This window comes from Nesoenas mayeri (genome assembly GCF_963082525.1).
Source record: "Nesoenas mayeri genome assembly, chromosome: 3".
NCBI classification, from domain to species: Eukaryota; Metazoa; Chordata; class Aves; order Columbiformes; family Columbidae; genus Nesoenas; species Nesoenas mayeri.
Genome location: NC_137544.1, coordinates 91,576,759 through 91,591,440, shown reverse-complemented (window position 1 = coordinate 91,591,440; position 14,682 = coordinate 91,576,759). Strand labels below are relative to the sequence as shown.

Here is a 14,682-nt window from a genome sequence, read left to right as displayed (position 1 = left end):
TTGCTGTTTGTAGCACTTTTTATTTACTGATGGTCACTTTTATTACTTTAATGGACGGGGCTTTCAAAAGCACAGCATGCCATCCAGAATAAACTGCTTGTCAGGTAGAATGGTTTCGAATACTTTTTGAAGGAATTTTAAGGCTAAGTAAGCATGACCACTGGCTGCTTGATTTCTGTGCAAGCAAACTGTCAAGCGGTGTGGTTGCGAGGTAGCTGTGGAGTGCCTCACAGTCAGCGAAACTCCTTTTGAGATATTATATTGGTTTAAATCATCTAGGGATTTGCCAAACAGAAGGTAAAGCAAAATATAAACACACAGCAAAAAATGCATTTCCTAGATTGAAATAAATCTTTGTTGTTATCTAAGATAGTGCTGCTTGTTAAAATATCTGTATTGAGCTTTTATTGGTTTGAATTGGAAAATATTTTTATGCTAAGCGATCAGTTTTTTCATTTATTTGTATTGTAAAATATTTTCTTTGTATCCCTAGAATGTATGTTTCTTGTTCTGCAAGTTAGCATTTGAAGCTCTAACTCTAAACCATTTGAAGTGAGCGTTTACTACAGAAATTTCATGTGACGGCTTAATTAACTGTGGATTCTCGACCTTTAAAGTGCTGGAGCTAGAAACATTTAAGAACCAGCCATTGGATATAAAGTAATACACTTGTTGTTTTACTAGCTTGCATACATGGCAGTTTGAAGCAAAGTCCAAGGGTCACCAAAATCACAAAGTAAGCTGAAGCAAGTCAATCTGAACTATGTATTTCAGAGTGTTGTACAAACGTGTCATACAGTATATATGTATGACTGAAGGCTACTGGGTTACATACAAGGTATTTTTATGCAAGGTGCGGATTACTATTTCTCTAATAGCTCCTGTGATCTGGAGCCTACAAGGTGGAAGTGTAATTCAGTACAGTTACTGTGCTGCCTAGTCTTAAACAAGCAAGTCTGTGTGAACGCAACCAAAGTATCAACCCACATGGACTTGTTGAGAACAGTGAAACACTGAGCAGAAGACTGCTATCTCGGCAAGTCCCCTCCATCATCTTAAAGGAGGCCACTGATGTCCTTGACTGAAGGGAGGATCGATGAAGCTGACCACCTGGCACCGTTGTTGGCTGAGTGGGTACCAAGGGCTTTGAGGGGGTGATGGCATGTGGGAAGGACCAGGGAGATGTATGGGTAGAGGTGGTGAGCAGGGATTACTGACAGAGATGAAGTACTGGTGGGACTGGGACTGCAGACAGCAAGTGTGGTCACAGCCAGCGGAAACAGTACCAAAATGTCAGGTCAGTCCCTCTCTGCTGAGCTGAGAAGCCTTGCATGGGTATCTAATGTGACTTCAGAGCAGTGAGTGATGCTTTACACCTGTGTATAAGCTCCTGTGCCAGGGGTGGTGTGTTTGCCCCAGGGTTGGAGGGGCTAATCCCCGCTGTGTCTGGGTCACAGTGCCTGGGCAAGGCAGCAGCAGCAGCACAGACCCTGGCCTGGGTTGTCTGCCCTAGCATTTCACGCAGCTGCTGAAGTCTGGGGCTGTCACAGCAGTGAGCACCAGGGAGACAACCCCTAAGATGACATGATAGTTTTGCAAGGTTGTTTGAGCCAGATCAGCTATGTGGGGCATCAGGTTTTGCCAATAAATTGCTGTGCCTGGAGGTTTAGTCATGCAGTAAGAGAGGCTTTGGAAAGCCAGATTACGATCTTCTCCCCTGGTCTGCAAGACCTTGGTCTGCAGGCATTCCTGCCGATTTCAGTGAAGCTATGTTGCAAGGGGTTGTCAGAGATGAGCAAGGGGTTCGGAATCTGGCTCCCAGGATCCATGCAGGGCATTCCTACACCCCTTTGGATGATTCCAGCAGGTGGGATTGTGTGCTCTGTTCCCATGTGTGAGTGTATCCCTTGGACTGGTTTTGTTGTTTGGGTTCTTGGGAGAAGCAGGGAGAGTTCCTGGAAATTTGGGAGCTTCACCTGAGAGGGCAAAGACTTGCCAGTTGTTTGTCATCTTTGCTCACATGCATTGGCCTGTAAATTCTATTTTCAGAGCACAAACTAAACATGGCCAGGAGGAAGTGGGAAATCATGTAAACAGCCATCCTGGGGGTACAGTGCCATACTTGTGTTCTGTGGTAGGGAGCTGCCTGCACCGCATTAGCTCTTCCGCTCCCTACGGCTTGTACGTGTGAACGCCACAGCCCTGGAGCTGGTGTCATCTGGCAGCCCTGGGAGAGTCCTTGCTGGGAAGCAGCACCCACCTTTTCCTTCTCCTCCAGCCTCCCCACCACCCCCTGCCCAGCCCAGTCCTGCGTGGAGTTCCCAGGGCCCTTCCTCAGCTCAGCCACCCTGTTTCTAGTGGAGATTTGAGCATCTCCGTGCCTTCCTTGTTGTTCTGTCGGGAGTGGTCATGCTACAATTGCAACATGAGGGAGGTACATGGTCAAGCAGGGTCTTATCCTGCCAGATCCTGGGACTCCTTAAGGAACAAGTGTTGGGGAGCCCCCGGGAGGCTTCTCCCCCCGTACCTCTGGGCCTTAAACCGGCATATGGTGGATTTGTTTGTGACGCCTTTCTCCTCTCTCTCCCCTCTGCATTTTTAAAAATCTGACACGGGTTTGGGTGAGTGAGGTTTTTGCTTCTGCTTGAGGCACTTCCTCCAAGCAGCGAGGCACACATATGCTTATGCTCTTTTTTTTCCCCCCACATAAGTGGGTGGTTTATGATTCATAAATTAGCTAGAGCCTAGGCCTTTTGTCTATTGCCCTAATGATGTGTGAAGAGGATTTGGTGTCAGCCTTTCTTCCTGGCCTTCAAACAGGCAGGTTGCTGTGACAACATGGTTGAGTCACATTTTCACTCTCTAGCTGTGGGTAGTCCATCCTTGCCCCGGGTAAAATGCTGACCTCACGCGTAAATTGGGGTAACTGCTGAGAGAGGTAATGGCCTGCCGTCCGCAGACTAAAACTGTGAAAATACAAATACTGCTTCTTGCAGGATTCTGTCAGTTGACTGCAATTTATGGAGGCTTTTGCAACCAGGACAAGTAAGCACAGAATGACCATCTTTGACGCAGAATGACGATCTTTGACATGGGTGTCCCTGGGAGGGACAGCAACAAGCACAGATATCTGTCTGCTGGGGAAGATGGGGAAGCTGCATAGGGCAAGTAGTGTGGGGCATGGGGGTGTTTGGGCCTCTGAGGGCTTGTGCTGGACTGGCTACACCAACAATGTGGGTGAAGGATGTGCTGGATGGGGAAAGATGGGGAGGAAAATTGAGGTGCAGGAAGTTAGAGGGTGGGGAAATGCTTAACGAGTGAATTGTTTGTTTGTTTAAAATGATAATGAGTGAGCAAGAAAGTCTTTTGAAAGCCACGAGGCAGGCTGATTCCTCTCCTTGTTTTCTGATGTGAGAAACTTGTCATGTGGTGTGTAATGAACAACTGTCTGTCTGCAGAAAAGACTGAGCATGGCAGTCAGAATCAATGTTGAAGAAAAGCATCTGCAGCACAGAGGAAAAAAATCGTTTGCTGGTCATAGCATTAGTTATTATTATAGAAACCTTGAGCAACCCATGGTTAATAAAACCAGCTTGTCTCATTAGCCACACTTGAAAATTATATTTACAGAGGTTAGCAGAACTAAATATTTTTCTTTGTGGCTGGAGTGGCGTCATGAGAGACTCTGTCGTATACAACCCATTTTTACTGCATGAATTGCAACATGGCTTTGGCCTTGGTTCCCAAAGTTTTGTGTATAAATGAGGAGGGATTGGATCTTATTTTGCCCGAGTTGGTTCTAATGTGAAAATTGTGGGCTCTAGATTTAGAGCATAGCTCAAACATTTATGGTTCGAGTTAAATTTCCCAAGTGGCAACTGGAAATTCTTGCAAATATTGCCATGTAGCTTTTCTTCTGTTTGGTTTTGTTTCTGCTCTTTTATTTTATTGGTAGAATTAGAAACTGAGAAGACATATTCCCAGTCTAGCGTGTTTATAGGCACAGTGTAGACACATTTTTCTTTAGAGAGCAAGACAAACTACTGAAAGATGCATAGGTGTGAATATTTCACATGGCTCTCCCATTCCCAGCACCTGCCCTGAGAGGACACGGGGCATTTTCTGTTGTACCTTCCCAGACAACTGTACAAAGAGACTTTTTTTTACGTGGATGTGGTGTGACTCTTACTTGGCAAGGAGAAAAGTACAGAGTTAGTGTCACCTTGTGAGTATCTGATCCTTTAGATTCAAAGTTGAGTGGGTGGGTGTTGCTGCAGCGATGCCCCTGAAGTCATTATCAAAGTTGGATCCTGCTGTTATACACTGAAATGTATGTAGGTCTCCTCCTGTACATGTCTCCCGCAACAGATGCCACGTTAGCAAATATTCACCTCAGGCAAAATAATTGTGAAAGAGGTTTGCTGGGGGGCTGATCACAGATCTTGAGAAGATACTGTGAGCATTAATGAGGGAGCCCCCTTGCCCTGTTAGCATACACCCACTGGTGAGCACCTGTCTGATCCCTACACATAGGCCTAGTTTCAGTGTTTTGCAACACAAGCATCTACTGAAGGGCTGTGAGCACATTCCTGCTTTGGATGATGATGTTGAATGCTCAGCCTTGCTTGGGCCCCAGCAAACACCTTACTGTAACTTTACTCTTAGCATTTAACAAACACCCTGGCTGTTTTTCCTCTTTTCTAATTTTCAAAACTACATGTGGCTTCAATGTTAGAGCCTTTTGCAGGCAGTCTGCTTCTTCTAGAAATGGTCATCTTCTTTAGAATACTTTACTATGTATTAATACTCTTTTTCTATTTAATGCAATTTTACATGAGAGCAGTCATTATTGGAACACTTTCTAGGATTAAGTGAAGCAATTAATATTTATTTTCCTCATAATATTCACATAACAGAATATATTTATTGAAATACCCTGTTTTGATAGAATATTTTTTTTATTGATGCATTTTTAGTTTATAGACTCATTATTTTATACTGACATTGGAAAAAGCACATTATAAGCTGCTGCATTTTTAGGTAGCCCTGCGAATAGAAAGCTGCTGCTGGTGATTCTGGAAATGAATGTGCTGCCACAACAGCAAAAACAGTGGGGCTGATCTACTCCACACCCTGTTTTGTGCTCCTTCAAGCTGTGCTGTTTGCATCGATACACTTGTACAGGACCCTGCCTGAAAATAGATATATTCTGTATTGGTGTGACCAAGATGCAAACCTCAGCTTGTGCAAGGAAAGGAAACTGGTAGTATCAGCAGAGCTACATGGGGTTGAAATAGCTGTTGTTTTTGAATGGATTCAGGTTCTTCATGTTTTGAAATAAGAATTGTACTTTATAAAAGCAGCTTAGACTCCGTGAAGTTCCCTCTTAAACTGTCCTACCCCAGATCTATTATAAATGTATCCCTTGTGCTTCTCACATGTTAAATTTAGCTTTATGTCCCTCAGTGGTTTAATTTTGCATACTTGCTTCATAAAATGTCTTCCCCTTTGTTATTTCCTGCTCCTCTGTTCTCTGTGGAGTTTGAAGGAGGCTGGCTCTATCAGTCATGTTATTTTGCTCAAGAAGGAATCTGTTTTCATAGACAATGGAGAAATGGTGATTTAATTAGAATAGTTTCTACAAAGGAAGGGTTTCTTGCAAGCAACAGTATTTTCTTTCCCATTTTATATCCTTCATGGTCAAGGAAAGGTGGCTTTCCAGGCTACTGTTGGATTAAGAGCTGAGGCAGTTGCATACAAACACTGTTTGATATCCTTTTATTACTTTTATTTTAATGCAGAGTACAGCCATTGAAACTCTACAACACTGAAATATCTGTGACACAGCCGCACGCACTGTAATTGTTTTAGCTGTAAAATGGATTGTCACTTCAGCCCAGAGTATTTTTAGATTGAACAAATGAAAATTTTTATTTTTAACATTTCCTGAATTCTAGGAAAAATGTTTTGCTATTTCATTTTGAATCTATCACTTAAGGCAGATCTTGACCTTGTGACATTCAACAAGGATTTGAGGGGTCCAAAAGTGTAGAATCTGAGCCCTTTCCAGCTGTGGCAGTCCTCTCCTAATTCCCATTTTTAAAGGAACAAATAGATATTAAACCTAGTCAATTGATTTAAACCAGCTGACAGAAGGAATTCATTACTGAGAAGATTTACTGTTGTAAATGCCTCTCTCAGGTCATGAATTGCGTTTGAAGAAATGCTTTTTCCTTTCTCTCCTTTACCTATCAGGAGCAGCTCCGAACGGAGGAAGGAGAAATCAAGAGATGCAGCAAGGTGCAGAAGAAGCAAGGAGACCGAAGTCTTCTATGAACTGGCACATGAGCTGCCCCTGCCCCACAACATCAGTTCCCACCTGGACAAGGCGTCCATAATGCGCCTGGCAATCAGTTTTCTGCGTACTCACAAGCTTCTGTCTTCAGGTAAGATCTGGATAAAATAAGATGTCAGTTGCCTCTAAAAGAAAACCTCTCAAAACTCTTGAATGTGGTTTATAAGCTTTTAAGAGTTTAATCAGAATTCAGATGTGTGTCTTAAGCTTCCATGCTGAAACAAGTAAATTTTGATTTGGCATGGCAAGCATGTTTGTGCCAGCACTTTCAAAAGGCAGCTAGGAAGTTCTGAAGATCCAATACTTTGTTTGAGAGGACTAATTGTGCGATATGCTGACAATGAGTAGTAGGTAGATTGTTTATGGTGAGGTAGATTAAGACAGCTAAAGCAAACAACTTTTACATACATGATGTGAGTGGATTCTATGTAATCAGAATCTTGCTCATGTTGGACTAGTAGGGAATGTGAAGCAGCATCATTTTCATGGCCTGTGAAAATGGTTAAAATTCACATATTCTTATTTCCACTGATATTTGAATAAGCGCTTTGATGGAAATCTGTGGTTTGAGTAGCCTGTAAGATCAATAAAAACAACTGATATTTCTGGGGGAACTTTCACACAGTGACCAATAAGTGACAAGAATACATTCACAAAACAATGCCTGCATTGTTTGCGAAAGGTAAACCCAAAATTTCATCTTTCCTTCTTTAATGGCAAAACTCACAATAAGGTCATGATTGCGCTTCCTCTCTTTAGAAATGTTGAGTCATACCATAACAATTACTTTAATAAATGTTATTAGGAAGTATCTAATTTTGTGGATGAGTATGCTCCTGGTTTGTTGTTGGTTAGTCTGAAAGATACAACAAATTCAATTCTGTTTCTGTGTGCTTTGTAATTTTAGTAGCTTTTCTGGCTTCTGCTAAGACCATTGTATATAATGTGGGTATTCTTTTCATCTTAGCTTATAGAATGTCATTTAGCATTTGCTCCTGTGAAAAGTTTATTTGCTGAACAGTCTTTGGAAATCCTCTCTAATTTCATAATGTAATTAATACTTGAAGAAGATGCATAAATAGCTGAGTGTTCTTAAATATGCCATACACCAAGCCAATTTGTTAGTAACTTTCTCCTAAAAACACAGCTTCAGCTTTTCAAGTATTTATATGGGATGAACTAGAGACTACCACAGTGCAGGAAAAGCAAACTTCAGAAGGGCCATAAGAGAATATGAAAAACGTCTGTGTGTGTGAAACTTTGACATGAGAGAGTTTTATCCTGTCATCATTAGAAAAGTATGTTTGCTTACCTGGGAACTGCTAAGATTAAAGTGAACTTTTCAAATGCATGTACATTTCTTGATGAGGAAAAAATCTACAGATAAAACATTTGTTTTAGTGCTTCTGTAGTGTTAAGGCTTAGGCTCATATCATTTGATAGTGATGACAACTCAATATATGTATATAATATTCATATATACATGTATGATTTTCCTGTGATGATGTTTGAAAAACAATGTGATTCATGTAACTGATGTACATTTTCCTGAAGTACCACCAGTACTCAGTGGTTAGAAAGGAATCTGGAAATGAAATGTTACAGTAGCAACAGGCTGTGATTTCATATTTTGGGCTTTCTCTGTGTTAGTTATTTGCATAACCTTAAATCTGATGCACTTCCCCAGTCTCCATATTAACTTGGAGTAAGTCCTCTCATCAAAATTTCTGTTGTTGATCAAATGCACTTTTGTCCATGGCTTCATCCTTTAGTTATGGGAGATGTAGAGAAGGGTTTCAAAATCTTCAATGCTTCTATTCTGAGGAACTGAACTTAAGGTACTTTAAAGGGACTGATTTTCTGGAAGAGTTGGGTATTATTTTCTGATAGTGAGAAAGAGCTGAAATGAAAGAACTCAAGCCAGAAAACCTCATCTGTGATTTATATTATTCTGATTATAGATAACATTTAAATTAGATTTTATATCTTGTGGGCTTCTCAATAATGTCAGTCTTTATAAGGACACGCTGGAACACTGCCCGATTTAATTCAAAGCACTAGGTTTTCAATACAGCTTTAGGATCACAGATGAAGAGGTTTGCTGCCCATCACATTTTTATGAGAATGTGAAGCAAAATGGAAACTGGGTTTGTGGTGCGTGTCCACCCCCCATTCTTGCTTTTGCTCTGCACCCTTTCTGAGCCCCAAGCAAAGCTGTCCCCATTTCACATGCATGTTTAGCAGGCTGGAATTTGGCCATCAATTCAGTATTGCATTTGAGGAGCCCAATTCGACTGACAGGGAGCACAGGGTTACTGTGTCATCTCTGACAGGTGAGCTGGGAAATGGGGAAGTGAAGGACTGCACTGTGCATGAAAAGCAAATGCTTGCCCCAGCTCACAGACCCCCTCTTTGCTTTGTGTTATCTTCTTGGAAATAGTTTTGATTATTTGGACTAGATGCTCAGTGTAAACGGGAGTTAAGTGAGAGTATTTTTTCTGTCGCTAATTAGGACATTAAAATAACATTTACTGCATTTATATATATACACACAACATCACTAAAATAAGTTTGCAGTGCGGCTTCAAAAGATACTAGAGGAAAAAACTACTGCTTGATTAGCACTTTTCTTATTTATTATTTATTCTATCAATACCTACCAGTACACTAGATTTTACTTTATGTTACTGTTTGTGGGCACAATTCTCAAACGTGGACACATCTTGTCGTTCCGCAGCAGTTTTCCCTGGAGCAGAGAGCACCAGGCCCTTCCCAGGACTGCATCCTTGTCTTTCTGCAAGCTGATGCTCCAGGTGGGATTTCAGAAATGCCTGTAGGCAACGTGCCAGCCTCAGTCCGCTGGCATTGAGTGTCCCATGCCCCTTCCTATTATTCCCTGTCTCTTGGAATAGGGCTTTTCACTTGTGTAACTTGGGCTGTTTCACTAGCTGTGTCTGCATAATGATTATTTATCTGTCTGGAAGCCAAGACCTAGGGAAATCTATGCCCACATTCTTCCAGCAGGTGAATGGCAGAGCCCATGAATCGGAGACCACATTGAGAGCTCTCCCACTACGTGCCTCTGAAAATCCCAGCTCCTGGATTGCAGGGTGCATGTCTCCTGCAGGCGTTGCAGGACCCGAGCTTGGCCCTTGTGTCTGATCGTAATAGAAAATAGCTGGTTGTATATCTCAGAGTTCAAAAGGGTAAAAAATACCAGGTTTTGCTTTATAAAAGTTGCTGCTTTACTTAGTAACACGTTTCCCTTTGATTTTCACAGTAGGCAATTCTGTGTGGGAATGTTCGAGAGGAAGCCTTTAACATTTAGAAATGCAGGCTGTTCGTCTGACGGCCTGATTGAGATTAGTATCACAGGAAGCAAACTGAAACAATAGCTTTATAATACTGTTTCCATGTTGTGCACAGAACAGTACACAGTATAATTGGAATGCTAAGTAGAAATATCATTTAATTATGATCATCTTAAATATTTTTCAAGATGTCTCCTAATTCTGTTGGCATAATACATTTTTGCCATCGTCACATTCAAATGTTTGGGATAAATTTAGACCTGATCTTTGTTAGTTTCAAGTAAAGGCTTTGATAACATAAAGTTGCTGCTGAAAATAAACGAATGGTTATCAGTAGTGGAGCTTTTGGATTTGGGATCTTATGTCCTTTAGTGTGGTCAGAAAAACTGATAGCAGTGCTTGTCCCCTGCTATTCTCTTGTATAGCTAGTAAATCAGTCTAATGCTTTGTGAGAGGTTTATAGATAGTAAAAGAGAAATAACTATTTTTTGCTAGAAAATGGCTTTGTTAACACCTGACATCGTGATAGTTGCTAAGGCTGTCTTAGCTGGTCTCTTTTTGTGTGAATAGGAGGAAAATAATCCACTTTAGGAAGACTGTTTGGGCATTAGCAGGCGGTGCCAATAATTTTAAGCGTTTATTTGGACCACGCTGGTGCCAAAGACATTACAGGAACGAGAAGTCTTTGGTACCAGAGAGTTCTGTGTGCCACGACTACAGGCTTTTTAGTCAGGCTGATCAGGCAAACACAATTTCATCAGCTTGCTTTAATCCCATCCCAATTGTGTGGCCAACCTGGTGTCTTTTCTGTGTGGAGACCCAGCAAAGGAAACTGGATGGGAGTTGCTCCTGGGCAGGCAGACAGCAGGAGAAATGGGGAGGGAACAGGGAAGCAGACGGGAAGTTGTTTGGGAGAAGGGAGGCCACAAGGAAGCCAGTGTGAAGTTGTTTCAAGGGAGGGAGACAACAGAGCCGGAAAGCCAGCAGGGAGCAGAAGGGAAAAAATAGCTTTTTCTCTGGGCTTTTAAGGGAGAGGACAAACCGTAGGGAGAAGTGATGTGGGCATTGTTTTTGAATGTCTGGACACGCTGCATGTCATCTCAGACCATTGTGGCATAAAACAGTGCTTTAAAAATAGCATGTCTACTTGGTTTGCTTTTATTAAATTGGAAAAACAGTTTTGAGCCAACCATGCTGCTAGGAATGGGAGTGGAGCTGGGTGCTGAGTGCTTCAAATGCTTGAAAGGATGTCTCTTTTCTGGGAAGGTGCACCAGAAGTTCCCAAAAGGCTCAGGGAGCCTGGTCTGATGGGGTCCCATGTCCCACTATTCAACACCGATGACTGCAGGACTTGAAGCAGCTTCCTGGGAGCAGCATCTGTATGATTTGGCTAGATACAAACTCTGCAATCAAAATAACACTAACAAAAAGTGTTTTCTTTATCGAAGTTGCTTGTGCACTTGGAGATAAGAGCCCTTCAGGAAGCTTCAAGCTTAAGAGTAGCTTTTTCTTGATGTATCTAAATTGAAAGCTTTTATTGAACACATTGAAAATATCCCCTTGAACAGGATGTACTGCCCTGTCAAGAAAGAAAAAAAAAAATAAAAAAAATGAATCAGTCTCTTTCCTTTGATGCCAAACAAGAAACCAGGAAGAGACGTCTGTCTCAAAGCTGCTCTCTCTTGTGCAGGATGGAGCTGCTGTTAGATCTTCCCTAACTTGTGCCTACGGGTATCAGGCAGTTTTTACAACACTCCTCAGGAGTGGCAGCTGTAGCCTGGTTTCTGTTATGGACAATATCCAAGGAATTTTCTGGTACTTGTAGGATCTGGGATTAGAGACAAAGCCATGAAAATTCTGTGGAGGTGACAATGTGACCTCCAGTAAAAAACTTTTTTGTCATTCTCTACCTCTGAACTGACCAGAAAGGCCCCTTAGAGTCAGATCAAAGATGTTGGGAGGAGTAGAGGCTGCTTGCTAGGAGGTTGTTTGTACCTGAGCAATTATTTCTTGTAAGGAGAGCCTGACTTTTTGAGACTTCAGACTTGTTCCAAGAGGTTGGACTGAAGGAAATGAGCAAGCATCTACGGAAAAAGTGTTCTTAAACTTGGGAACAGTGCACATCCTGACAGTGGGAATTAATCAAAGCTTGTTTACAAGAGCTATTTTTAGCATAAAAGGTTATCATAAACACTGCAATAAGCATTTGCCATTACAGTTCAAAGTTTCTTCTTGATGAATAAATTGTACTTTGGTGGTTTTCAAATTTTTCAAAATAGAGCTGATTAAAAAAAAAGTGCTTATCAAAACTTGATGAAGGCTGAGACATGGATTGAAAAATACTTGGTCAAAATTTGATGCGGACCAAGAAACTGCCTTGGGCCAGTATGAACAGTGGATGACCCATCAAACTGGGGCATGGGACATGGTTGCTGTGTTCCTGGTTCTGCTGTAGCTCTGACAGTCACCCTAGGGAGGCAACCGCACTTTTCCGTGGCTCTCTGTGTTTCAAAATCTCTCGATCTCAGCTAGGCAGGGATTCTCCCTCCTTTATACGCTTCCCAGGGCTACATGACCACAGTCTTGGCTGGGATCCATAAATGTAACTATAATATGAACAATAATATTACAGTATTCATTCTGCTGAATGTGCTATTAATTTATAGTTAAACTGGCGTATTTGCAGTCCAGTCTCCCTGCTGTACTATCATAGTACCTGAACTGAGGTACTCCCGTTAGTAGAGGTGGAAAAGATGCAGGAAAAATGCCTCCTTATTTCAAAATTTAGTTAGCAGCTATATTGAAAAGCAGTGCTGATGATCAAACCTCTACCTAAAAGTCAGGGTAGACTGAGTCCATGGTTACCTTTCCTTAAGACCTGGAATATTCTGGCAAGTCCACATGGGGTACTACTGCCTGGATAAAGTGACCTCAGACCTACTGGAAACTAAGTTCTGGTCCCACCTCCTGATGCCAACCTCCTGCTTCCATTTGAGCCTGGCTTTCTCAAAAGTTTTCCATCTGAAGCTGAAATTTCTTTTGCTAAAGTGAAAGACAATAGGGATTTCTGGGAGCAGCTTGCAGTAGCAATGGTTTTATTTGTTTTTCTTCTGCAAAATAGATTTTTTTCTAAAGCAAAACGGATTTCTGCTAGTGGCAGTAACTGAATTGCTTCTGATGTATCAGTCCCCTGATGTGTATATATCCTCTGTGTATTAGTAGCTAGTGATTTTCACAGGAGAAAAGGGATCAAACTATAATGCTGTAACTGCAACCATATGAGGGACAGTTATTTATTATTTATATTACTATAATTTATACTAAGTTGCCTGATATGGGGCATACTAGGGCCACCGCAGTGATGTCCAGCATATTTATTGCTGTGGGACTGAGTATCTTCAGGTAGTAATACACTTCAGGGGTTTAGCACAGATGACACCTTCTGAGACTGTATGTTTGCAACTACCACAAAGAACCTGAACACAGCAGAAGACGCAAGCACCTCTGGTGCAGCCCTCAGTGCCTGGTTTTCCCTGGACAGGCTGCTGGGAATGCCCAGGCAAGGAAGAGATGGTGGCAGCCGCTCAGTGGCCCCTGGAGGTACTTGTCACCTGCCTGATGGTGCCCATGGTTTCACCACTCTGTCTTTAAGACGTGAGCATCCTCTGTTAAACAGCCCCAGAAACCCATGTCTGCCAGCTCCCCTTGCCTGCAGCGGCCAAGGCTGCTAAGGGAGAAGGGAGGGGATACGGTGGGGTTGTTTGAGTTATCAGGGAAGCTGGAGGGTGTCTGCAAAACACCTTGGTCGTGCTTTTGGGTTACATGAGCGGGGGCGCACAGCAGCACAAACTCTCTTCCCGCCTCCCTCCCAGTCCACATCACAGATGCCTGCAGCTGGACAAAGGTAATTTTAATAAAAAAGTTGAACCCTGATCCCACAAACCCTGTAACCACGTGCTTTGAAGCTGACTATATCTTTAAGTGCTGTGCTCAGCTAGGACATGAAGGGTTTGGACCTGCAGCCCTGGTGTGAGTGATCCTATGTACTCTCTGTGTGTTTGGATAAGTAATATAATTTATATACATGGAAAAGCAAACTTAATCATCTGATAATACAAGTAAAGTGTTTGTCTTTCACTGTTGGAGGCATTTAAGAATACAAATGCTTTGAATAGCCTTCCTGCCTTTCAATAGTCATGTTTTGTTAATGCAAACTTAATGAGCTGGGAAAAAAAAATGGAAAGGAGGGTCTGGGGTTAGAGCTGAAAAGTCATTTTTTTCTCTGAACCCACACTTGGCTGATTGTCTTGGGCTATAGCCATGATCCCTGCTGAATAAACCATTTGTTTGCTTCCGGAAAAGTAAAAAAAGACCCTTGACATTCTTTACACAGCAGAAACAAGCTTGGGAGCAGATGGTCACTTGCCTTTTTTTTTTCTTCCCTAAATGTCATTATGGTCAAAGTGCATACTATTCAAATATATTATTGTGTATTTTCTGTATTTTAAACGCTAGCCCTGATGTAATTTCCTGAAGTCGGTTGCTTTGTGCTGGGGAGGAACTGGCCCCTGCATGTGCACTTAGAATTGCAGTGCAGGGACACAAAACGATAAATCCCCAGCCTGCGCCGGCCACCCCCAGACAGCATCTTCTCTTCCCTGATACCAAACGGCCGTGCTGAGAAGCAAAGGATGATAAACCAGGTGTTCCCAGTGGCTCTGTGGCAGAGTCCATTTGTACCATTGTTTGCAGGACATGTAGTAGGCTGCTGCCAGGGATGGGTGTTGAGGAGCTGGAGGAGGATGCAGAAGCAGTAGAAGCATCATTTTTGTCACCACTCGTCTATTCCAAACAGCAGCTTGGTGGACTCTGCATTGCAAGTGCTCATCTCTCTACATCTGCTCACTGTCCATCCTCAGGCACTAGCAGCTGCAGTTGTAGGAGGTATATAGATCGAACTCTTCCTTTAATCGTAACTCATTAATACTTCAAAGTAAAAACTGCATTAGTTTGGCT

General features: G+C 42.3%; 1 protein-coding gene across 8 annotated transcripts in view; it reads left to right on the top strand.

Annotated features, from left to right (window-relative positions):
- EPAS1 (endothelial PAS domain protein 1) overlaps positions 1 to 14,682 on the top strand; it is a 78,013-nt gene that overhangs the window by 36,023 nt on the left and 27,308 nt on the right. For all 8 annotated transcript variants that reach the window (XM_080342379.1, XM_080342377.1, XM_080342375.1 and 5 more), the window contains exon 2: positions 6,256 to 6,446. In XM_080342379.1, the coding sequence (XP_080198505.1) occupies positions 6,256 to 6,446 (191 nt within the window). The remainder of the gene's footprint in view (positions 1 to 6,255; positions 6,447 to 14,682) is intronic.